The sequence below is a fragment of the Chelon labrosus genome, assembly GCF_963514085.1.
Source record: "Chelon labrosus genome assembly, chromosome: 18".
Lineage (NCBI taxonomy): Eukaryota > Metazoa > Chordata > Actinopteri > Mugiliformes > Mugilidae > Chelon > Chelon labrosus.
The window spans coordinates 17,282,668-17,306,214 of NC_140351.1; the positions used below are offsets into that span (position 1 = coordinate 17,282,668).

The 23,547-nt window shown below is 40.9% G+C and overlaps 3 protein-coding genes across 3 annotated transcripts in view; 2 read left to right on the forward strand and 1 right to left on the reverse strand.

Annotated features, from left to right (window-relative positions):
- Window positions 1-4,091: 4,091 nt before the first annotated feature.
- On the forward strand, window positions 4,092-6,336 carry mnx1 (motor neuron and pancreas homeobox 1; the record flags this gene model as incomplete). The annotated part of the gene is made up of 3 exons (XM_084565966.1): window positions 4,092-4,584; window positions 5,306-5,466; window positions 6,049-6,336. The coding sequence occupies 3 exons, from the start codon at window positions 4,092-4,094 to the stop codon at window positions 6,334-6,336; spliced, it is 942 nt and encodes a 313-aa protein (XP_084422092.1).
- A 2,186-nt stretch (window positions 6,337-8,522) lies between these two features.
- Window positions 8,523-16,679, reverse strand: nom1 (nucleolar protein with MIF4G domain 1). The gene is made up of 11 exons (XM_084566766.1): window positions 15,521-16,679; window positions 15,319-15,431; window positions 13,648-13,843; window positions 12,628-12,951; window positions 12,436-12,546; window positions 12,008-12,178; window positions 11,372-11,493; window positions 11,139-11,271; window positions 10,462-10,593; window positions 10,262-10,371; window positions 8,523-9,003 (listed from the first exon to the last, which is right to left on the reverse strand). Exons 1-11 carry the CDS (start codon window positions 16,451-16,453, stop codon window positions 8,826-8,828), a joined length of 2,523 nt encoding a protein of 840 aa, XP_084422892.1. The 5' UTR covers window positions 16,454-16,679; the 3' UTR covers window positions 8,523-8,825.
- A 143-nt stretch (window positions 16,680-16,822) lies between these two features.
- The window catches only part of lmbr1 (limb development membrane protein 1), a 34,402-nt gene continuing 27,677 nt past the window's right edge, over window positions 16,823-23,547 (forward strand). Inside the window, exons 1-3 of the mRNA XM_084566137.1 lie at window positions 16,823-17,000; window positions 21,580-21,652; window positions 23,206-23,245. Of these exons, the coding sequence (XP_084422263.1) occupies window positions 16,938-17,000; window positions 21,580-21,652; window positions 23,206-23,245 (176 nt within the window). The 5' untranslated portion in view covers window positions 16,823-16,937. The remainder of the gene's footprint in view (window positions 17,001-21,579; window positions 21,653-23,205; window positions 23,246-23,547) is intronic.

The window sequence follows — 23,547 nt, forward strand, 5'->3', positions numbered from 1 at the left end:
TGTGTGAGTTATTGACAAAACCCTTTTTTATTATTATTATTGAAATCTAATTTTAAACCATGTTCATTCTGGGTTTTTACCACGCTGATGGATTAACCTTTTCCTATTTGTTTCTGTCTTGGGTTTTGGGCACATACTGTATCATTCATCTATCTTGATTGTGTAGTAACTTTTGTTCCAAAAACTGTACAAAGGTTTTCCATATAAAGATAATATTGACTACTGCACTTTCAGCTGTCATCAGGAAGTCCAGCTCTGTCCTGGGCTGCCCCTTGGACTCAGTGAGGGAGGTGTGACGGGAGAGTTCTGGCTAAACTGTCCTCCATGCTGGACAAGGAGTCCCACCCCCTGCATGGTGACCTGACAGGACTGAGGAGCAGCTTCAGTGACAGACTGCTTCACCCTCGATGTGTGAAGGAACGATACAGAAGGTCTTTCCTTCCTGCTGCTGTTAGGTTCCACAACGAGCACTCGTTTATTATATCTCTGCCATTTCTGCATGCTGCTGCAAACTGCAATTTCCCCATTGTGGGACAAATAAAGGTTTTTCTTATCTTATCTTATCTTAGAGGTATTCTGTTTTCTATTGCTGTTTCACCTGTTGCAGCACCTGCTTGATCACTGACACCATTTTGGATCAGTTTTGAGATGCATATTTTTAGTTCAAAACTATCAATTATATAATAGAATCAAAAGCTGTTTATTGGTTTTACAGAAAGGCCATCATGATAACAATAACAGTTTTTTAAATAAATTATAATTTTTGTACTTATAATTTTGTACTAAATTATAATTTTTGGCTTGGAAAATCTTCAATAAACCCTAAATAAATCTTCATTAATCTGACTCTGCGGACCTTGAAGTAACAGAATCAGAAAATGACCGTTATGATGGAGTCCTCTTAAGTACATACATATATAGGACAGACATCAGAAAGGGCACAGCAGACAATAAAAATGATAAGATTCAGTACACTCCAGCTTTGCTGGCCATCCATGTAACATGACATGATTTTTGTTTTAACACCACAGAAGCTTCATTTCCATAAAACAATGAAGCAATGGGTGTCAAAGGCAGGCAAGGAACTCCTTGACTAATTTAGAGCATTAATTCATTTCTATAAAATAAACAAAAAAATATCTAAATCTAACTTGTCAGAGACTTAAAATGTGAGCTTTTTGACAAAACGTTTTAAGTCCAAAATCCAATAAATAACAATGGTAAACCAGAAACATCAGATAAATCATATTTAGTTTAAAAACACAAACAAAAAAAATATTAAGAAACTATTTAATTCGTGATTTTTTAAATAATTCACTTTCTCTGTATTTTGTTAGTATTTCGTATTTTAATAATACATTATTATTATTATTATCAATATTATTGTAGCTGAAAGAATATAGGCTGTAAAGACATCAATTGTTCATTTTATCTATCTGATTTGACTATATACTGAGAACACGTTTAAGACAAATTAACCACTGATATCGAACTTCACAAAGACTTGGAGATCTTTTCAGTCGTTCTTCAGTTATAATTATGTCCCACTGATATTGACAGTCATATTAAGGCTTTTCTTCTGACAGAGATTAGGCAGCCCAAGGGATGCCACATTGAAAAATCAAACTGAAAGAACGATTTGGGGCCATAAATGTTTTTAAAAGCAGTTTTGCACATTTCACTAAAGCAGCCATTTGTGCCAGCTGATGCGAAATGTGGGCTATTTATCGCATTAAAAGAGACAGAAGGTCCCTTTAAATTGCCTTTTCACAATGAAGACGTTTACAGAAGGTAATTAATATATAAACTATCCCGATTTGTCAATTTGATTTGTATTTCAGTTAATTGTGAAAGTAATTACGGAGCAAATTAACAGCTTTCAGGAAAGAAGAGAGGTTTAGGGTCCGGTTCCATCTTGGGCGCCTTATTAATTTTCTCTCTCCTAGATGTGATGAAAAGGAGCGATAAATCCCGGTGATCGGCGAAGGCCAATACTAAATGGCACCATATTTCACCGCAGCTTTAATAGAAATATTCATGTGGGTCCCTTAATGAAATTAAACCCTCGGTGGGGACAAGGCGCAGCTCGGGTGTGGCGATCAAGAGTCCGGCTGTTAGAATAATCGTGAAAGAGGCTGATAAAAAACCAAACAAAAAAAAAAAAAAAACATGAAATGCGAAAGGGAGACGCCTGTTTTCATTTCTGCTGAATGTCCAGAGGTGAGTATATTTATTTAGCCCTTCACAATATCATAATCATTTCTAGATCGCGGCCGCGCTCTCTCACCTCGTCTCATGGTTTGGGCCAAAAATTGGAAACTAGAGTTTTAACCTCTTGATTTAAGAGAAATTACTCACAAAAATAAACAAAACTGGAGTATATTAGGACGAATCCTTAAGAACTGGAGACCCTTGATTTTAAATTCAACCCTTATAAATCTTCTCATCATTGATATTTGCGCATCTCCACTTAAAAATAAGATTTGGCGCACATTTTTTCTTACAAAGGCACATTAGTGAGCTGACTCTTCCCCTCTCATTCTGCCTTTGTATTTCTTTTCTTTCTTTCTTTCTTTCTTTCTTTTTTTTTGTTCACCCCGTTTCCCTGCAGGCCCACATCAATCTCCCCGTTATCATTCTGTAATTGGTCATGATCATCAAGGTCCACAATTAAATGGCGATCCTTTACCTGAAAACTACCCGGTGACTTGTTGATTTCCCCCGAGCAAATAAACGTCCCAGGAGCGCGGTTAGCTGATGAATTGACAAAAACTAATCAGCTTTATTGGTAGACAGGTTAAGGGCAACGGGGTGTCAATAATTCTCATTTTGACCTCCTCTTCCATTAACTTTAAGTGGCTTATTAGACCGAAGTCACCCGGAGCAGCGGGCCTGTTACATTTCTCCCCGGTGATCACACTTTCAGGCTTTCAATTACAAAATTTTGCTCACGGATTGCACCGAAATTTGACTTATTTTGACAGCTGCGTGTGTCAATTCAGGAAAATATTAGATTTTCTTTTTATTCATTTGGAAACCACCAATGATATTTGTCATGTAGTATGGATGAGAATTTTTTTTTTTTTACTGAGTGAAAATCGAGTGAGGCTGTAACCTAATTAATTTAGGCATACAGCTCAGTTATAGCATGTCAGATGTGCGTCTGTCACCTTCAGGTCTGGGAAGCGACAGAAGGAGGGCTTTTACTTAAATTTCCCTGTTGGCCTCTTTGCGCATGCTGTCTTTTTTTTCTGCTTTCAATAAGAGAAGAAGGCGTAGCCTCATGTTACGTCTGAAAATTGAGTTTTACATTAGGATTATTAAACATGTCTTTTATGTCATTAAATAAATATTTGGTTCAGTAGTTAGGGCTTTTTCTTTTGTTGCTAAACCACCCCTTGTCCCGAGGTGAACCATGAAGCACGCAGGCCCAAGGCAAACTCCTCCTCTGGCAGCGAGAACGCCTTGAACTTGGAGTGGAAATAATTGCATTTTCATTTAAAGAAGACGGATAAAAACTTAAATATGAACTTTTACAGAAATAATGTTATACTATTAATAATTTGGAGCTTCAGAGTTGACAAAAATATTATCAGACCTGTGACCTGGTACAAACCGGTGAAGTTAATCAGTCCCACAAACCGTACATTGCTGTAATCATGAAACGAAAGAGGTCCTCTCTGATAATTAGTCACATGGAGACCTGCCCTTAACCTGTCGCAAATTGGTGATATTATGCCAAGGTAAAAATAACATCCAGTTATACCTGGCCCAAAAAATGAAGTGCTATTTCAAACGTTTGCGTCATTTTCCTGTAATAGCCATATTTTTATGAAAGCAATAACGCAGCCAACACCGTGCTTTACAGTGATTAGAGCAGAGAGGCGTTGTTGGGTCCGCTGTAACGCTTGGGACAGCCCCCTACCAGACGCATGCACCAATCGCCTCCATCCGACGGGGATTAAGTGTCACACAGAGCTCCTCTCTCACACTCCGGATCACATCATAACTTTGAGAGGTGGGAAAACGGCACTGATTTCTCCTCCAATTTAACGGTAACAGAGGCGACAAGGACGCGCACCGGGAGACCAATGGAGAAATCCAAAAACTTTCGCATTGACGCGCTCCTAGCAGTCGATACACCCAAGGTGCAGACCTCGCCGCTCTCGCTTGTGACTTCCCTGTCCTCCTCCTCCATCCCGTCGTCTGGAAGTGTTGCGGCCCCGGACCTGACCACCGGTGCCGAATCTTTACGCAACGAAACTCCGTCCCCGCCGAGGATTTCCGCCTGCGGGCTGATTCCTAAACCGGGTTTCCTCAACAGCCCGCACAGCATGGTTGGATTACATCCGCAGAGTACCGCAGGGATCCCGGCACAGGCTCTCTACGGTCACCCCATGTACACCTACTCCGCTGCTGCTCTCGCAGGCCAACACCCTGCCCTTTCCTACTCCTATCCACACGGCTCCCATCACCACCACACCAGTGATCCCATTAAACTGACAGCCAGCACCTTCCAGCTGGACCACTGGCTCCGGGTCTCCACAGCCGGGATGATGCTCCCCAAAATGTCTGACTTTAATTGTGAGTAGCAGTTTAATTTCAAAATATTCAGGCAATTTCTCCAAACAAAAACATTATGTAGCCTATTTGTTATATGTTTAAAAGTCTGCTTTATTACCAAAATATATTAAATGGTCTTAGACATAATACAGACTCACATGGTGCTTTCAGACAGCATGTGTCGCTGCGTTAATGACGTGCACAAATCCAAACACTAAATTCTTATTTTACTTCAAATAAAGTTAGTTTTGTGAGATTTCTTGTGCACATTCTCCTCTAGATATTTCCATTTGAATGAAGAGGCTGTGACAGAGTGATGATTTTTCTGAAAGGAACTAAAATGGACAGATAATGGACAGTGGGAAAGTGGCAGAGGAGTGTGAAACCCACAGTCGACATGCTATTTGCTCACCAGATACTGCCTTTTTGTCTCTGCTCGTTTTAACAGATTTGTTCAAAACGAAGTGGCAAATAGCTTGTCTATGGACATATTCACATGAAGGGCTGTTTGAGCAGAGAACAGACACCTGAAGAAATGTATATTCTATTGTACCATGAGAAGGATGGCAAATTCATGCAGTTTTTAAAGATTTCTTCCATTAAAACATAAATGTTCGTTCATATTGTCATTATTTGGATTATCATTTATTTTATTTTTTCTTATAATATTGTAGGCTACATTCTATATAAATCATTTGCTGTAAAAAGCGTTGAGGCTAAATTTTTTGGTTTACTCTTGCAGCTCAGGCGCAGTCCAACTTGCTTGGAAAATGCAGAAGACCAAGAACTGCATTCACAAGTCAGCAGCTGCTGGAACTGGAGCATCAGTTCAAACTGAATAAGTATCTGTCACGACCGAAGCGCTTTGAAGTGGCCACGTCCCTCATGCTGACAGAAACTCAGGTAAGCCATGTCTGCACCCATCACACTTATGTCATTACTTGAGCATTTAATTCATATTTTCTGATAGGTTACAATACATAAGACCAAGTTAGTGCTTGGTTTTCAGTTCATGATGAAACGAAAAACTCATTTATATCCCACAGAAAACAATTCAGAGATTACGCAGGCATTTCCCAGGGATAGCTATCGCTTCACTTTCAAAGGAAAATGCCATCATATTAAAATTGTCCCTGTACTCGACTTCAATCATTTTTTGAAGTTCAGTTCTAGAATAAATAACATCTTCGACACGTTTTATTGCAAAGGTCAATGACAAGTGAACTGGTGACCTTTACGCATATTTTACGCACAGTGATCCTCTTTCTTATCTGCTGTTTTAAGTATTCTGGGGGCATCTTTATGACTTTAAATGAAAGTGCAAGGACGTAAGAAGCTGAAGGGGAGGGATAAAATTAAAAATTTTCAAGAAAGTGTTCCGGACTGACCAGAACCGTGGACATTGTCACAATGTTGTGCGTCTTGGCCGCCAACAGGCAAAATGACGCTTTGTTAATAAAACCAAATTATCGTTTCTTTTTCCAGGTGAAAATCTGGTTTCAGAACAGACGCATGAAGTGGAAGAGAAGTAAGAAGGCCAAAGAGCAGGCCGCCCAGGAGGCCGAGAAGCAGAAAGGCGCCAAGAGCGGCCAGGATAAAGGAGACGGACACGAACAGTCGGATTACCACAGCAAGACAGACTCAAAAAATGGCAGGATAAGAGATTTCAGGGACAGTGACGACGACGAGGGCGACAATTTCCTGTACAACTCCTCAGACTGCTCTTCGGACGACGAGAGGAACCACAACAGCGACATAAGCCCGCAACCTTGAAGCTGAAGCAAAAGGTTCGAATGTGGCGATCTCAGTTTCTAACGACTCTGGGGGGGGATTTTCGCTGTATTAAAATACAGTTGCATGTAATCCAACCTCTAATCACCTACATGGAATTATTGAGAATTTTTTTTATGTTATGAAAAGTATAAAATTTTAGGTCAAGAATAGACCCCGGTGTCATAATAAACAAGCAATAAAGCAGGAGATTTAAATCAGCACTCGGCTATAGGTAAACTGTGACATATTGCATGGTTATATGCAAACGCTGTAAACTGGCTCAGGATTTTGCAACCTTTACCTGTCGTGATGGTTAGTTTACCGGCAATAATCTTTCAATAATATCCTATAGCCCATACACTAAGTAGTTCTTTTGTTTTTTGTGATGTTACTTCCGTATAGTGCGTCATATCACGCTGAAAAAAATGTTCTGTTTATTTTTCTATACTGTATTTATAAAAGGGTCATACAAGTGCATGCTAAATTATTGTTTAGCGTCTCTCTTGCTGCAAAACAATGTGAAATAAAATGTTTTCTATATAAAAAGAAAGAAAGAAAGTGTATGTACATTGACGCTTTTTCTTTAAGAAATAGTCCCTTGATTTATGACTTACTTGCAGTGTGTGAGCCTGGAAGCGGACAGAGGCGTGTGTTTTTCTCCTTGCTCTGACAGCTCGGGTCATGGGAATTACTGTTAATAGCGCTGTCGGATCTGTGCAAACGTGCAGTGAGAGCAAACAGCAAGCAGGCAGTCAGACGCAGGAAACATTTCACACCACACTAGCAATGGGCTCGTATTAATAAAGCATTTAAAAGGCGCGCTGAGCGACAACTTGGCTGCTCAGCCACTATTTTCGGGTCGTTTTGCAACTGAGCCCAACGAACAAAGAGTGAAATATATTTAAGGTTTACGTACTGTGACACGAATTTAAAGCTCATACAAAATGAATAAACCCCGCAGAGCTTTCGTTAACATTTGGATACTCTCGTGCGTTTTTGGTGACCCTGGATGACAGAAGAAGTTCCTCTCATCTGATGCTCAAAAGCAATTAAAATCAGAACAATATAACTTGGTCATATTATTTAGCTGAATTCTGCATTCAGAAACGCAAACCAACGATTAGTCCCACGTAATTATTTATTTAGGGTGGGTTGCTTTCTAATTTTCTAATGACAACATGACCTTTTATTTTATTATGATAAACATGGGGGACACCCACCACTCAGACCGAGCTGAATGACTCACCTGTACATGTGTGTCTGTTCCTTTCCGGAGAACACTGCTCACTAAATGATTGTTCCCCTAGTCATCAGCGTGGCTCTATGGCAGGGTCTGACTGATTATGTGTCATTTGTAACAGGATTACTGAGGGATCTGTTGGTTATCTTCGCCTGTTTGCTTTAGCTTTGGCACGCTGAATCAAAGTTCAGCTGAGGGTCAAACCCAAGCAGAGTATACACCAGGTAAAGCTGAAGACTCATGGCTGCAGACTAAGGTATGGACTGAACAGTGAGCCCATTGATCCCATTATCTCCCACCGCCTACCGGGCCCCGTCTCACTTGTCCACAGTGCATCTGTGCCCTCGTGTCGATGATGCCCTCACCTCCGAATCCCCTTCGACGCGAGCCTTCTGCGTAGTTTGAGCACTAGTCACAATCATTTCCTCCGGCTGACCTTGGTGGCCGATTCCCGACCTCAGGCCACGCTCCAGCTTTAGATTGATACAGGCCATTGGAGCTAATTAATAGGAGCAAGTATCAAATGTAACAGAACGACTCTGCTATGCTAACCACGCCGCGAAGACACTGGTGTCAGCGAGCAAACAGAATAGGCCAGATTCAAGGCCCTGGGTCACTTCGTCGGGGCGTGTAAACACTGAATGAACGACAACGCAATACCAACAACGGGGCTGAAGACTGAAAAGGGGCTTGGGTGAAATATGCTTTATTGTGCCTGAGGTGTCAATAGACTCAGTTAAGCCCAGAAGAATGGTTCCAGGTGTCTGAACTGATTACCTCTAGTTGAACACTGCCTCCAAGAGGGCTGTCTCAGAAAGAAAAACTGTTAAGGCATAGAGAAAGAAATAAGGTTTGTAATTTTTTGAGGCTTTAAGTCATGAACTCTATATCATTAACCTGGTACGGAACAACACTTGTTGATATTTCTTTGCCGTTTTATTAACAAATATACAAATACCAGTATAGTATTATACAGTATATAATGTATGTAGTAGATGAAAATGTGCAATATCTATGGTATTGCATGGAAATCACTATTAAACACAAGAAAATCTGCATTGAAATATCTCATTGTTAACAATTATGTACAAGCACGTACCAAACAGTAAATGTTCACTGGATATCAAAAAGTATTTCATTTCTTCTTCAAGCACACTGTGTTAGGACGTAGTCTTCTTTCTGTTCCACCTTTGTTCTTCACAGTATTGGGTTTCTGGTGTCGCAGTGTGTGTGTGCGTATGGGTGAGTTTTACAGTTTGAGCTTGGCCTCTTTGGCCTCCATGGCTTTGGTTGCGACCTGGGCGCGCTCCGACAGCAGTGCTGCTTGCTCAGCTGGTCCCTGCGACTGGACATTCTTCAGGAGGAAGTGGCTGATGAAAAGCTTCAAGCCCTCCCGCAGCATTCCTAGCTTGGGAACTCCTGAAATCCTGGAGGACGGGGGAACAATGAGAGACACTGATTTTCAGGCTTTGTAGTGTGAAGCATTAAAGGGGAGTGGTTTCACAAGATACGACAAACAGACGTTGACGTTGCAATAGAGCTTTTAATCAAGCTAGCAGCAGTTCTTCATGGATGTTAATGTTGGTCTATCAACCACTAAGATCCAGACTGAAATAGCTTAAGGTACGAACACACCCAACCTCAAACAGAACATCACCACTACTGGCAACAAAGGCTGACTGTGACGTCTCTTCACGTTTTCCGAGTCAACAAGTTGCAGCTGAACACAAGGCAAAGACCACAGAGCTAGGCAATCACCAGCTGGCACATTGGTTCTGCACCTGTAACTCTTTATACCAGCATGCATGGTTCAGCAAGCCGATCAGCAAAACTAGCATCTCAGAAGCTTGTGATCAGAAAGACCCAGGCAAAGAGTTGACTGTCGGTTTGGTGTGTCAAGACTCAGATAGCAGTGAAATTCTGTACACTCACTGTACAAACATTCATGGTCCCCAGAGGATGGATCCTAAAGACTCTGGTCACCCTCTCTAAATCACCACCACTTCTATCTAAAGAAGCAGCTGGTTCCTCAAGAGATCACATCTCGCCAGGATTCATTTTAGCCGAGGTGGGGATCAATCATTGTTTTTTGTGCACAAAATTTTCTTTAAAAATGCAACAAGATGTGTCATGTGTCATTATTTAGCTTGCTAAGCCTTCTTGCTTTCAAAGCTCCTCAGACAGCAGATTGCTGCGTTTCCTCCATGCTCTCTGGTGATAGACAGTTCATCCAATCACCCGCCAACTATTTATTCATAAACTGCCTGTCCTTTCTCTAAATCGTTTCCATTTGGCACATAAGGTACAGCCTCGGTGAGCGGCCATCAAGGCTGTAGACTCTTAGATTGTCTGCCATATTTCATACACATTTAAATCTTAGACTGAGAGAGATGGCGAATTTATTGATCCACAAGGGAAATTAGTTGGTCACAGTAGCTCAGTTCAACAAAAAGCAACAACAATAAAAAAAAAAACTCTCTTGAAAAACACCATTAAAAATAAAAATAGGCATAAATAAAATAGTATAATCAAAAATATATGTTTTATTTCCATCAAATCTACAAGAAATATAAATATACACTATATACATACAGATAGGATAAATGATAGGGTGCAATAATTTGGATAGAGGAGCATTAAATCTCTAAACCTCTATCAACCAAGTGTATGAACAATGCAGCTCACCTTGCAAATATGCTGGCCAGCTCCTCAGGTTCAGTTTCTTTTAGAAGTCTGGTCAGCACCTGGCGTAAGAATCGCACCGTGGGCTTATCTAGTTCCCCAAACTCTATCACCTACAAAGACAAACACAGAGGTAACCGTTTTCACGCTTGACTCATTTATAACATCAGATATAACATATACAATATGACGAAAGCCTTTACTTTAAGTATGGCGAGCGAGAGGCACTTCCTCTGAAGGAAGCGGGTCACCAGCAGGACCAAATTATTGAAGGTGCTGCTGGGAAGGTTGGACAGCTCCTTGAACTTGTCCCACAGGCTGAACTGGAACGTCATCTATGAGACCACAGAGGAGGTTTGATTCAATATTGACATACTAAAATATATCAGAATATTGATTAAAACATTAAATAACAATGAGCACATCTCTGATTCTCAAAAATCAGTAGCAGACACGGCATAGAGCCGACTTCTTCAGACAGGTAACCCTCTCCTCTAGACCCAGCTTACACGTGAAAAGCAAACATTCCCACCAGCTCCGTTTCAAGCTCTTTGATGAGGACAATGGTCATCAGTTTCTGATATGAGCTTGGGGGCCTACATGGCAGCAAAGTAGGAAGTGTGGTCTCACCCCCATTGTTTGCAGTCACAGTTAGAGTCAAATCAGAAGTTAGAGGTGCTAAAGGCTCCCACACTGGAGAGGTGAACTGCAGGCCACATGCAGGTCACACCAGTTTAAGAGAGTGGGTGGCCACACACACATTTTCCAGGTAAGTGATCCCTCCACGTAACCTTAATTACACAATAATCATCTATTGAACATTCATCATTAAAGCTACCGGCGTTCTATTTGTAGGTGCGGCCTCCGTTATTGAGAGTACCTGGAAGCGTCGGTCGTGGGAGCAGAATTTCTCTCCCAGCACAGCGTAAAAGGCGTTGAAGGTTTTCTCCTGCAGACAGCAGTCCATCAGAACGTGAACGATCTCTCTCTCCTGCTTGTCCTTCAGACCCATCCTTCACGCGGAGCAAATAAAAATCAACATTACAAGCGCTCCGTTCCATCTTTGCTTGAGTAATTTATTAAAAAGAGACACTGACGCGAGCCAAAACAAACCTCAGCAGCTTCTCAAACGCGTCCAGGTAATCTTCACTGGTCATGAGCACACAGAAGATGTTTCTCCTGACGTCGGTGTTCATCCTCTGTTTCTTCGCCAGCTCTAAGACTTTGGCACTAAACTGATAGAAATAATGATGACAGTTAAGGCGGATTGCATTTTCACACTTTAAACACTTTACTTTCAGAAATATAAAAGTGGTTTTCAATAAATGTCTTTTTTACTGAAAAGAGACACTTCTCAAATTTTACCCATGAAGATTTCCAAGGAATGTTTAAGTTTTAGTTTTAGCTCTTTAGGGGTTGCCTTAGGTTTTAATCTGAGCAGGAAAAATTAAAGAAGATTTCAAATCTTTCCAAAAAAACATACTCTCGAGCCTCTGACATATTTTGGTTGGTCACCAAAAAACATTTGAGGTTCAATATCCAGCCCTAATGGCAACATTGATCTTATTTTAAAGCATATATTGCAGACTAATGATATTGTACTGACAAATATCATTCAGTATTTACTGTCGATACCCTTGAATGATTTAGGCCTTTTACAACAGAAGCAGCTACAGTTGTACAAACATTTCCAAAATAAACACATGGTCTGCTAATAATAACATGTTGCCTGTGGTTCCAGTGATGTACCTGTCCTTCAGCGGCGTTCTGTTTTGTGTTTGTGTCTTCTTGCCTGCTGATCATGGGCGCTCCGCTCCACGAAGAGCCGACGATCCACCAGCGGCCCACTTGATCCGCAGCCAGGAGATTTTCTAGAGAGACCCTCAGTTTCATGTCGCTGCCCGCTGCAGTCCGGTGGATCTGAGGATCACGCATTCACCAAGAATTAGTCTAGAGTACATTTAGGAGTCTAACTCCAGTCCTGAAGGTGAAAACTGTTAGAAAAGCCATATATAGAAGAGAAAAGGTTGGACTCTGGGGCCACCTAGTGGTGCAAGTAAAGACTACTAATGAATGAGTGCCTATAATCCACTCAGTTATATCTATCTAGGGAGCATCTATTCAAATTCAAATTTATTTTTACTATTTTGGGCAAAGTAGTTCAAACTATCACTCACCAGACTCCTCTGAAGCTTCTTCAGTTTTTCCACAGGCTCAGGATCATACCCAGGGATCTTCCTCATGTCATTATTTTTTAAGGCCAGCATGGTTTCCAGCATGAATCTTACCTGAGGACAGATTTACACATCTTCAATAAACTAGACACATGAGTAGGTGGTCAAAGTAAAAAGTAGTTCTGTTTGCCCTACTCTGTTCTGATCCTGAAACTTGGACCCCAGGTCGCTGGCCTTGCGCTGGGCGTCAGAGATGAGCTCCTTAAGAGCCAGAGCGTCGTCCTTCCTCAGGGCGAAGCCGACGTTCCTCAGCACAAACAGAACCAGCTCGATGTCCTTCTCTGTAAACGTGGCCACCAGCATTTTAAGGATGTCAAAGATGAGGACAGAGTGTACCACTTGGAAGTTGTAGAGGTGAGCAACAATGGCGATCAGGTTGTCACACTCCTTGCTTTCACTTGGGGTCTTGTACACCTCGTCGAACTTGCGCACAACTGTCTCCAGAAAATGGGCTCCCACCTGGAAAAAGATTAAAGGTTAGGGATGCTGCTGTTGGTACCTATGATCAATTGCATATGAGGTTATTGTAAACAGACGCTGTCAAAGCCGACACTTTTAATGTAATTGGGCTTAAAACATGTGCTGGAAACAAAGAAGTAAATGATGGACTCAGAAGTAAAGCTGAAAAGTAAAATAATATTAGGAATCTAACTGACAAAATTAAAATCTAAGTGGGTAAATGTTCTTCTTTCAAAGAGCTGTCACACTGTGACTTGGCAGCCGTTGACGGTGACTTATTTAACTAGTAATGCTGTTTTAAGTTATTTACAGAACGGAGAGTCAACAGTAGACAGATGACAACCCTATTACACCTCAAAGGAGATCAAAGTGTTACGTATCACTTTTTAATTAACCTAAAGGGTAGTAGCTCACAATTGAGACGTGCGAAAGAAGCTAATCCCTTTGAAGAAAAGCTTCCTATTAATAATCTAAGAGCGGTTGTCAGTTTTCAGGTCAGAACAGACAAAGTAAAAAGAAGCATGGCTCCTCTTAACAGTGTAGCAGACTCCAAAGGATAATGCCTACAACAACTAAAATCTAAAAAAGCTCAATTCAATTCATACACGTAAAGGGAAACCCATACTCCTCTAACCAGTACCACACAATGTTTTTGAACATTATAAACCTTGCTATTAAAGATTAAGATTATCTTACTTCCAGCCCCACAGCATGATGGAGGACGCTGACGAGCAGGACATGCTCCATTAGTAGTCTGTCTGGCATCAGGCTCGGTGTGACGCAGGCTGCCAGTAGCAACTCTGTCAGGGTGTCATTCATGTCCTTCCTGCTGCTGCTCATGTACAGCTCCTCCAGCTGACCACTGATGGATGCCATGTTGGCCTCGCTCAGCCTGAAGATGTCACATAATGATGAGAGGCATTTGAACAGAGCAAACACGGATCGGTTAAACTGAGCCTATACTATGTGTATATACTGTATATCATTTGAAGGAGACACTGTCCTCAGATTTGTGTGGCAGGACTTCAGTGTCTGTTCAACAGAAATGAGACTAAGGACACAGAGGACAATCTCTTAAAAATAAACACTATATTGCCAAAAGTATTCGCTCATCTGCCTTTACATGCATATAAACTTCAGTGACATCCCATTCTTAATCCATAGAGTTTAATACGACGTTGGCCCACCCTTTGCAGCTCTAACAGCTTCAACTCTTCCAGGAAGGCTTTCCACAAGATTTAGGAGTGTGTTTATGGGAATTGTTGACCGTTCTTCCAGAAGCACATTTGTGAGGTCAGACACTGATGTTGGACGAGAAGGCCAGAGAATTGATCCCAAAGGTGTTCTATCAGGTTGAGGTCAGGACTCTGTGCAGGCCAGTCAAGTTCTTCCACACCAAACTCGCTCATCCATGCCTTTATGGACCTTTCTTTGTGCACTGGTGCACAGTCATGTTGGAACAGGAAGGGGCCATCCCCAAACTAACTAACCAAGGGGCCAAGCCCAACTCCTGAAAAACAACCCCACACCAAACTTAACACTTCACAGTGCAGTCAGACAAGTACCGTTCTCCTGTCAACCGCCAAGCCCAGATTCGTCCATCAGATTGCCAGATGGACAAGCATGATTTGTCACTCCAGAGAACGCGTCTCCACTGCTCTAGAGGCCAGTGGCGGCGTGCTTTACACCACTGCATCCGACACTTTTCATTGCACTTGGTGATGTCTGGCTTGGATGCAGCTGCTCGGCCATGGAAACCCATTCCATGAAGCTCTCTACGCACTGTTCTTGAGCTGATCTGAAGGCCACATGAAGTTTAGAGGTCTGTAGTGATTGACTCTGCGCACTATGCGCCTCAGCATGTCATTTTACGTGGCCTGCCACTTCATGGCTGAGTTGCTGTCCTTCCCCATCGCTTCCACTTTGTTATAATACCACTGACAGCTGACTGTTTAGTAGCTAGGAAATTTCACGACTGGACTTGTTGCACAGGTGGCATTCTATCACAGTACCACGCTAGAATTCGCTGAGCTCCTGAGAGCGACCCAATCTTTCACAAATGTTTGTAGAAGTAGTCTGCATGCCTAGGTGCTTGATTTTATACACCTGTAGCTATGGAAGTGATTGGAACACCTGAATTCAGCTATTTGGATGGGTGAGTGAATACTTTTGGCAACATAGTGTATATTTTATATCTTGCTATTCATATTCCCAGTTCTTCATAGGTTGTTCATTTTGTGTGGTTTTGTAGCTTTTATTGGACATTAAAATGTATTTTTATTACCAATATATCACCAATGAGTTGCAAATAGTTTTAGCATTATAACAAACAAGACTCGTCTCCTAATGTTGTGATGGGTCCGTTACCTGTTCATCAGGCCTTTCACATTCCTCTTCAGTTTCTCCAACTCAGCTTTGCGCTTATCATCGCCAATGTTACGCAGATGAGGGGGCACATACTTCCCACTTGTAGAGGGGACCTTGAAATTGGAAGAATAAAGTAATTATCAGATCCAAGATGTCAGTACTAAAATAATCTTAATTTGGTATCGCATGTGTCTGAATTTACCGTGTCCGACTTTGTGTCTTGATTTTCCGCTTCTTCCTCTGCTTCCTCTTCATCGTCTGAGTCAGCTGCATCGCTCTCAACCAGTTCACTGTAGTCATCGTCCATGTCCTCCTCCTCCTCTGCGTCCTCCTCATCAGCCATTTCTTCATCATCCTCCTCATCATCATCCTCATCCCTTTCCTCTTCATCAGCCTCATCGTCACTATCGCTGCCTTCACTCGCCATCTCATCTTCAGCTTCTTCGTCCCCGTCCCCATCCGACAGGTCGCTCTCATCAAGCTTTTCAAAGTTGTCTTTTGCCATGTCCATGTCGTCGTCGTCATCGTACATTGCTCCAGCTGTTGAGCCGGAGTCAAGCACGCCAAGGATGTAATCAAGTCCATCAGCCGCGAAGGACTGTGGGAGACTTTGTTTGTTTTTCCTTTTGTTTAATCCAAGCCATTTCTCTAGTTTCTTTATTTCTTTGTCCTCTTGTTCATTGGCTTCCAGAAGCGCCAATTTTCTTGATTCCTGAAGCTTATTAATTTTCTTGCCTTTCTTAGCTGATGTTTTTTTGTTGTTGTCAGATTTCTCAGAAGGAGCTTGGGCAGACTGAGATGAGTTTGTTTTTGACGGCTCCTTTTTTGTTTTGTCAGCTTTTGTCTTCTTCACCGGTTTGTCAGCTTTTAGTCCTGTGTTTTTATCATCAGTATCTGGTAAACTGACGACCTTTTTGCCCTCATAATGACTTTTCATTTTGGCTTTTTTCAATTTTCGCTTTTCTTTGCGCAATTCCTTTCTGCTTTTCTTTTTTACAAATCTCAACCCATGGTCGCTCTCTGCTTCCTCCGTGCCACCTTTGCTCTTAACGAACTCGTCCACTGCCACCATGTACTTCTGTAAAACTTCGCTGCCATTCTTCTTTTTGCTGTTCTGCTTCCATTTCCCTTTCATTTCTACAAACTGAACTAGTTTGTATTGTAGATAACGTGAGCTAGCGTTAGCTTTAGCCGGCTAACCTCCTTTCCAAAACGTACCACAAAACAAAGCTCAGAAGTTTTTAAACGCTCTAAAGAGGTAATGCAGAGGCTTAAAATCTGTAAATATTTTAATCACACAAATACCTTAAACTGCACATGTATCTCCATGAGGACAGAGTTATTGCTATGACCCGCGAACACGTGAGCATATCCTTCCGGGTTACGTCGTTGAAATTGACGCACGGTGATGACGCACTTTATTTTGAGTTTTTTTTTTCTTTTTTCTTTTTTTTTTTTTTTTTCTAGCACGGAGCGGTTGAGCTTCGATGTAAACTGTCTTTTAACCAGTCAGGGCAGTTTAGTGCAAACGAGGGTGGAGGCTGGAGTTGTTGTCGCCAGCTGTACGAAGTAGGATGTTGAGAGTCTGTAGCTTTTTTTTGTATTTTGCAATATGAAGAATGGAAGAAGACGATGTTACTATAAGAGAGCAGAATTTTCACAGCCAAGTTCGAGAGTACATCGTAAGTAATGGCTAGTCAAGGCTAGCTTGGCTAACAACGTCCTCTAATGCACATTAACGGTATCGGTGGCTAGCATTAGCATCGCCTGTCAGTTTGACTCGGCAGAATTTACAAAACGTAATTTTGTGGTGCACCGAAAAATGTCAGTTTCGATATGTAATCACGTTACAGGACAAATTTAGTCAATTTTCAAAACGGCGAATTAACGCGCCAATTAACACGTTCTCCGTTAACGTTAGCTGCCTCCGACTAGTAAGTTGATCGCAATGGTAGAAGTTCGCCAAGCTAGGGGGTGTTTAAGCAGACTTGTAAACATGCCTGCGATTAATAAGAGAGATCTGGGACATGGACAAACTGTCCTAGTCCTCGCCCATTCAATGAGACGAGGTCCTTATATTTCAAATCGCATCACGGTGTAATATTCTCGCTTCTCAGTGCAAATGGTTGCATAGTATCAAATTTAGTTAATATTTGCCACATAGCCCCTCAAGAAAATCCAATACTTTTTTTTATTAGGCGTGTCCGTTTTATTCTTAATTACAAGATATACGATTTAAGGGCTATTTCAAAAAGATGTTCTCAGTTTAATGTGTGCAGGGGACCTAGTTGGTGTCAGTATTTGTTGCAGTGTAATATATATATACACACTTGTAAGTGTATTAGGTACACCAGTGAAAACAAATGCATTCTATAATAGAAAGGTCCTGCACTAAATCTAAGCTTCGTGATGGTTATGGTATTCAGTATTTGTTTAAAATAACCACGTGTATTTAGTTGTGTTTTGGAGGCTGTGTTTTGAAGGACTACTGAATTGTGTTGTGTTTCTATTATTTTGGCAGCCCCATTTTAGTCAGTGGGCTAGGCTGACTAACAGAAATGGTTTTTAGTTCGTTACAGTTTAACAGCACCTCAAGCCGCACATGCAGTTGAATTACCACCTTTCTCTGAAGGGGGATGAGCCCCAGACGGTTGCTGACAGAATGCTAGTTTACCTAATGAACTGGCACGTTGTGGATTTAAGAAGTATTGCTCTTGGCTGGCAACTGTTTCCAGTTGCAACTTTTATTTTTAGTGTCTTACACTGTACTGTGTCCAGGCCTTGTAAGCACATGACACAATAAATAATATGAAATTGCATGTGACTTTCCTTTGTCAGAAACTATATTGTTAGTGGCCTCTTGATGTCCCCATAGCTTCAGGGTGAAAGAGATAACTTAAGTGACGGGGGGGAGTGTGTGGAGTAGGTCTTCTTGATTATTCCTGACACACACATTTGAAATATAGAAACTATCAGATGTCTTCACAAGCAGGCAAGCTCAACACCTCAGCTTTTGCTTGCACATTTTGTCTCAGGCGTATTCCGTATCCGAATTCTTTACCTATGATCCCTCTCTGCGTGATGCCGCATCAGGGTGTCGTTTCGTGTTTATGCTGAGGCTTATGGATGGATTTCTACAGTGATACTTGTTATTGTGTGAGCTTGAAGTTACTCTGGGTCAAGTTTAAAGTTAGCATGCATGACTCAGTGACAAGATGGTATGCTCCCTTTAGACCTGAAGTGTGGGAAACGGTTTCTGCCTCTTTATACATTGACTGAGAGAAGAGCAGAGGAAATCAGGTTAGTGTGGGTAAGCAAGTTATAGCAGCATAATATGTCACTAGTTTACGTTTACCCACGGCAGATTCGAACAAGGCTGCAACATCATTATCAGTTTGTTTTGTTTTTTGTTAACAAAGGATGCGTTGTGTTTTTATTGTCATATGTCACCATGTCTGAAACTGCTATGTGGTAGAAATTTTTTTTTACATAAGGAAGTTATTATTCTTACCCTTAGGAGAAAGTACTTTTGCACTGCATTACAGACGATCCAACACTGTCGTCGGTTTCGTCTATGCAAATAATGCAGTTATAATCCCCCAGATAATAATATCCCGTTTACGCTCTGGTATATTCATTTCACATGCACGAATGGTTATCAGGCTATTCTTAAACTTGCAAAGGGAACTCATGCTTCTGGGTTTTGCCTCTGAAATCAGACTATTCCCAGTTCTTGTCTAAGCACTAGAGTGCATGAAAACAGACTGATTATCTGTTTGCAGGAATATCCCAAAGCCCCTCTTCGAAAAAAATGTTGTTATTGTCCCACAACTCCAGCTTGAGTTCATGCATCATAAGAGTGTGAAATAGTATGGCTGACTTGCTTGGAGAGGCTTGTGAACTGCTGGCAACTAGTCACCAACCTGCTGTGTACATTTGAGGGGAAACCAAGTGATGTCCAGGCAAGTAGCAGTGACGTTGATCGCTTTCAACTATCTGTTATCGCCCCCAAGACTCTTGTATCTTTCTGTGCCAGTTTATCAGCTCTGTGCACATGATTCTGTGTTGTTCTGGGTTTGCCCCTTTAGGAGCATTGTCTGACTTGAGTAGTGGTCATCGCAAAGTTTGTAGCTTGAAGTATTATAGGCAAGCTTTCATTTGGAAGTTGGACTATATGTTATAATAAACAGTATTTGTGCCTTATATTATTGACAGAGGAGGTTCGGTTTGTCTGTCTGCCTGTGTCATCTTATAATCCCAGCTCAGCTACTATGAGATGAGCAGCGTTGACCGGGTGCAAAGTGCTGAAGTGGGAGCTTCTAACATTAGTTGCGTCCTAATCGCTGTCACAGTAGAAGAGTGGAATGTGGAACGTGATCTTTCTGTAAGGCCATCCTGCTTGTTTTGAGGCTGTGGTTACCTAATTTCATACCTAATTGCTGTAACAACTTTGCATTGGCCTAATTAATGTCATCAGAAATAGAAGAGCAATGATGCATTTTCTCATTTTCCTCCCCATAATCACATAAACTGGTCATATTCTATATTCTATATTTATACTTTTGTTTTTTTTGTTTCTTTACTTATGGCTTGAATCGGGACCAGAGTAACCAATTTCGTTCCTTCCCATGTACCAACATGTGTCGTAATGACAATAAAGAATCCTTGAATCCTTGAATCCTTGAATATTCAACAGATTCATAGCCTTTAATTGTGTTGTAAAAACAGGGTTGACATTTATTTATTTTCCTTATCCTGCATCAACCTTATAACTGACATAAATCACTTTATCTAATTATTTTAGGGCGACACTGTCAAACATTTACAGGCGCATATTGTACACAGTGTTATTACCAGAGCAAATTGACACACTTGGGTGGAAAAGTCTGTACGGTCCCAGTATTCTGAGGTCTGCTCAGACAGACGACACATTCATAAACACAGATAATTAGAATTTAAACTTTTAGAACTGAGTCATTATTTATTTTGACAATTTGACTATTTTCTGACAAGCATAAAGAAATGATTGGTTTCCCCTAGTTTTTTTTTTTTTTTAACTAGTTTTAAAATTGGTTTCGGACTGAATATGAAGAGCAATTTAATCAAATTGCTGTCATTATGTAGACCTGACAACCAAGGAATTAATTTCACAAATATTTGGTAGATAACTGCTAGTGACAATAATTTTCCACTTTCAACCTAAAAACTGTATGTTGTTTAAAAACGTGTTTGGCTTTTTCAGTAGTTTAGTAGAAAATGCGTTGCATCTAGCGTAGGGCTGGGCGATATGGCTGAAAAATGTATCACGATATAAGTGTTTCATATCAGTCGATATCGATAATTATTGATTCGTTTTTTTAACCTTCTACCCAGACTTCTCAACTGTGCTGAACTGCATCCGTTATTTCTTTATATCGCTTAGATGTTTTGTCGTATGGCACTGCTGCCGTGTACGCTAGCCTTTTTCGTTGTCTGTCACTTTGACTGACAGGGTCATAAAAATCCCGTCATAACCCATTTTTACCCGTCACTTTAATTTTTTTAAATTTATAACAATGACATATTCAATAGCATTTCATTTTCATTCATTTTTAATTAATATTCAGTAGCGGTGGAAAAGAAAGATTCGGCTCATATAACCGGCAAACTAAGGCACTCAGACACTCACTCACTTAAGCACAATACGCAGAGAAACGAAACTTAACCGACTCATAACCGCTGCTCGTGGATCCCTGCTTAACCGAGTCAGCAGCCACTCACTCGGCCGGCAGATAAACGAAACTTAACCGACTACTAATCAAGAGACAAGAGACAATATGCTCACTCGAACGTATTTTCTATTGGTATCGATCACGTGTCTATCGCGATATATATCGTTATCATTTTATCGCCCAGCCCTAATCTAGCGTACTTCTGTAATATACATAGGCCACACGTGCCCACTGAGATCTGTGACTGTCGGTCATGTGTAAAGACTGAGACATCAGTATTCGCATGTGTGTAGGGTCCACAAGTGTAGTATAAGTGTGTATCATCACATATTTAGGTAATGTATATACGTGTATTACCAAGCATCTTGCAGCTTTAGACATGCAGTATATTAATTTCCACAAATATCGTTATTGCAATTAACAATTCATTGAATCTATAAAATTTCATGAAACTACACCCATCCCATAGTCTAATATGGGGAACAAGGGAAGAACGCAGAGTGAAACAGAGTGATAACTTTATTTCTTCTCACTTCTGTTGTCGTTTCAGATTTGCTTCCTCCTGTTTGCTGTCCTCTACATTGTGTCCTACTGCATCATAACCAGATACAAGAAGAAGAGTGGTAAGTTATCAGTAATATAAGAACTCTCCCTGCGTGGGAGCAGTAGATGCTTTAACTGTGTTAAAACATCTGTAACACTTAGGCAGCAGAAGCGTGTCTATGGTGGAATCATTTTTACAGGAAACACTGTGACGTGTTGGTTATCTCTTTTGCTCACGCACCGAGCCTTTCATTGTGTTTAGACTGCAGGGAAGTCACAGCCAAGAAGGCTTTAGGTGTATACTTAAGAGACCACATCCAAATAATATAGTACAGTCACTTCTTTATCAGTATGAGCTGGATCCACCCCAAATTGATTTTAGGGATGTGGCAACATCAATACAATTGGTCATTGTTAAGCTATTAAGCTAATACTGACATTACCGCCCTTGTAGAATGATAAACGAACAATTACATCCCAATCAGTCTGAACTTTACTTTCTGACACATCATCAGTGCTACGGCACGTAAACATTGATACTATTAAAAAGGGAGCAAAACAAAAAGACGTTATGAACTGCATCCCATTTTCCCGGGACAAATATAGTGTGTCCAGGTCGCAGAGACTTTCCATGTCTCATTTTAAAACTAGACCACTTTGCACCAGAAATCCCCTCTGGAGGTTTTACTGTGTTAAGTTTAGATTATTTTCAAATGATGGTCTAATCTTTTGTTAAATGTTTTATCTGCTACAGTCAAACGTACTTTTGTTTTAAGTAAAAGAACTAGGAAAAGTAAAAGCACAAAGCACTTTCCCTTGTGGATGAATAAAGTCTAAGTTCATCGTTGTACATTAGTTCAAAATGAATTATACTTTCAGTGTTTGACCTATTGTAAAAGTTCTCAAGACAACAATTGCACGTTGAGAAAAAGTCACATTTTAGCAACTTTTTCACGTATGTCAGATGCATTCTTAACACTATAAATAGGTACTCCATGTGGTTTAGACCCTGGGTGGTGTCTGGGTTGAGCTACAAGAGGCAGGTCATGATGGACCTCACACAATTGCCCACTCACATATCCTCGGTTCCTGCTACCTGCTCTATTCATACTCTGGCTCAGTTGGACATTACACAGACTTTGTACTTGGGTTATGGGTGAAGTCCAGCAGATTCTGACATGTGCGTTCTCGCCGCTCATCTGGGTATTGTCAAGGAAAGTTCAGAGCTGCAGTGCCTGTGTGAAAGTGTTTCAAATCTTGACACGCTTTGCTCTATATTTGCACAGCAGTCAATAATGAGTGTTGATATTGGCTCATGTGGGTAGAAAACATTGTTGTTTGACTGTCAGTTGACCTTTTCCACTGTAGGCATTTTGACTTACAGTACAGAAAGCACAGGTGTATTAATGATGGCTCAGTTCCAGCGTCCCTCTGAGCCAGCATGAAGACAAGCAGTACCTCCCATAAATGCAAAGCACTTATACAGATGTGTGCTTTGAAAAAAACTAAAAACATCTAATGCTGTGGTCTTGTCATTTCTGTTTGAAGTATCACTTAATGTATGGAAATATAGACGCTATAAAGCTCATTAGCATTGCACCTTGTGGCTGAAGTGATCTCGTTTCCTTTGTAGATGACCATGAGGATGAAGATGCCGTTGTCAACAGAATATCGTGAGTGATGCTGATTTCAGTTCATCCTTCTTTGTTGAACAAAATAATTTTGAAATGTGATGGATATTGGGCATTTTTCACTAATTTCTCATATTCTGTATTCTATAATCAATTAATTCATTAATCAAGAAAACAATCAGTACTTCTAGCTGTATTATAACCCGTTACATAAGGTAAAAAGGATCCACTAATTTACACTCTGAGTGTGCTACCGATAGTTTCATTAGTTAGAGCAGTGACAGCAGGTATCTCATGTCAGTCCATCTAGAATTACTTGTCACTCTCAGAGGATGACCATTGTA

Excerpts from the sequence above, each read along its gene's own strand:
- nom1 (XM_084566766.1), bottom strand. The coding sequence starts at position 16,453 with ATGAAAGGGAAATGGAAGCAGAACAGCAAAAAGAAGAATGGCAGCGAA. Across the intron at positions 13,844-15,318 it reads GTGAAAGGCCTGATGAACAG|GCTGAGCGAGGCCAACATGG; the intron begins GTAACGGACCCA and ends TGACATCTTCAG. Across the intron at positions 10,372-10,461 it reads TCTCGCTCGCCATACTTAAA|GTGATAGAGTTTGGGGAACT; the intron begins GTAAAGGCTTTC and ends TTGTCTTTGTAG.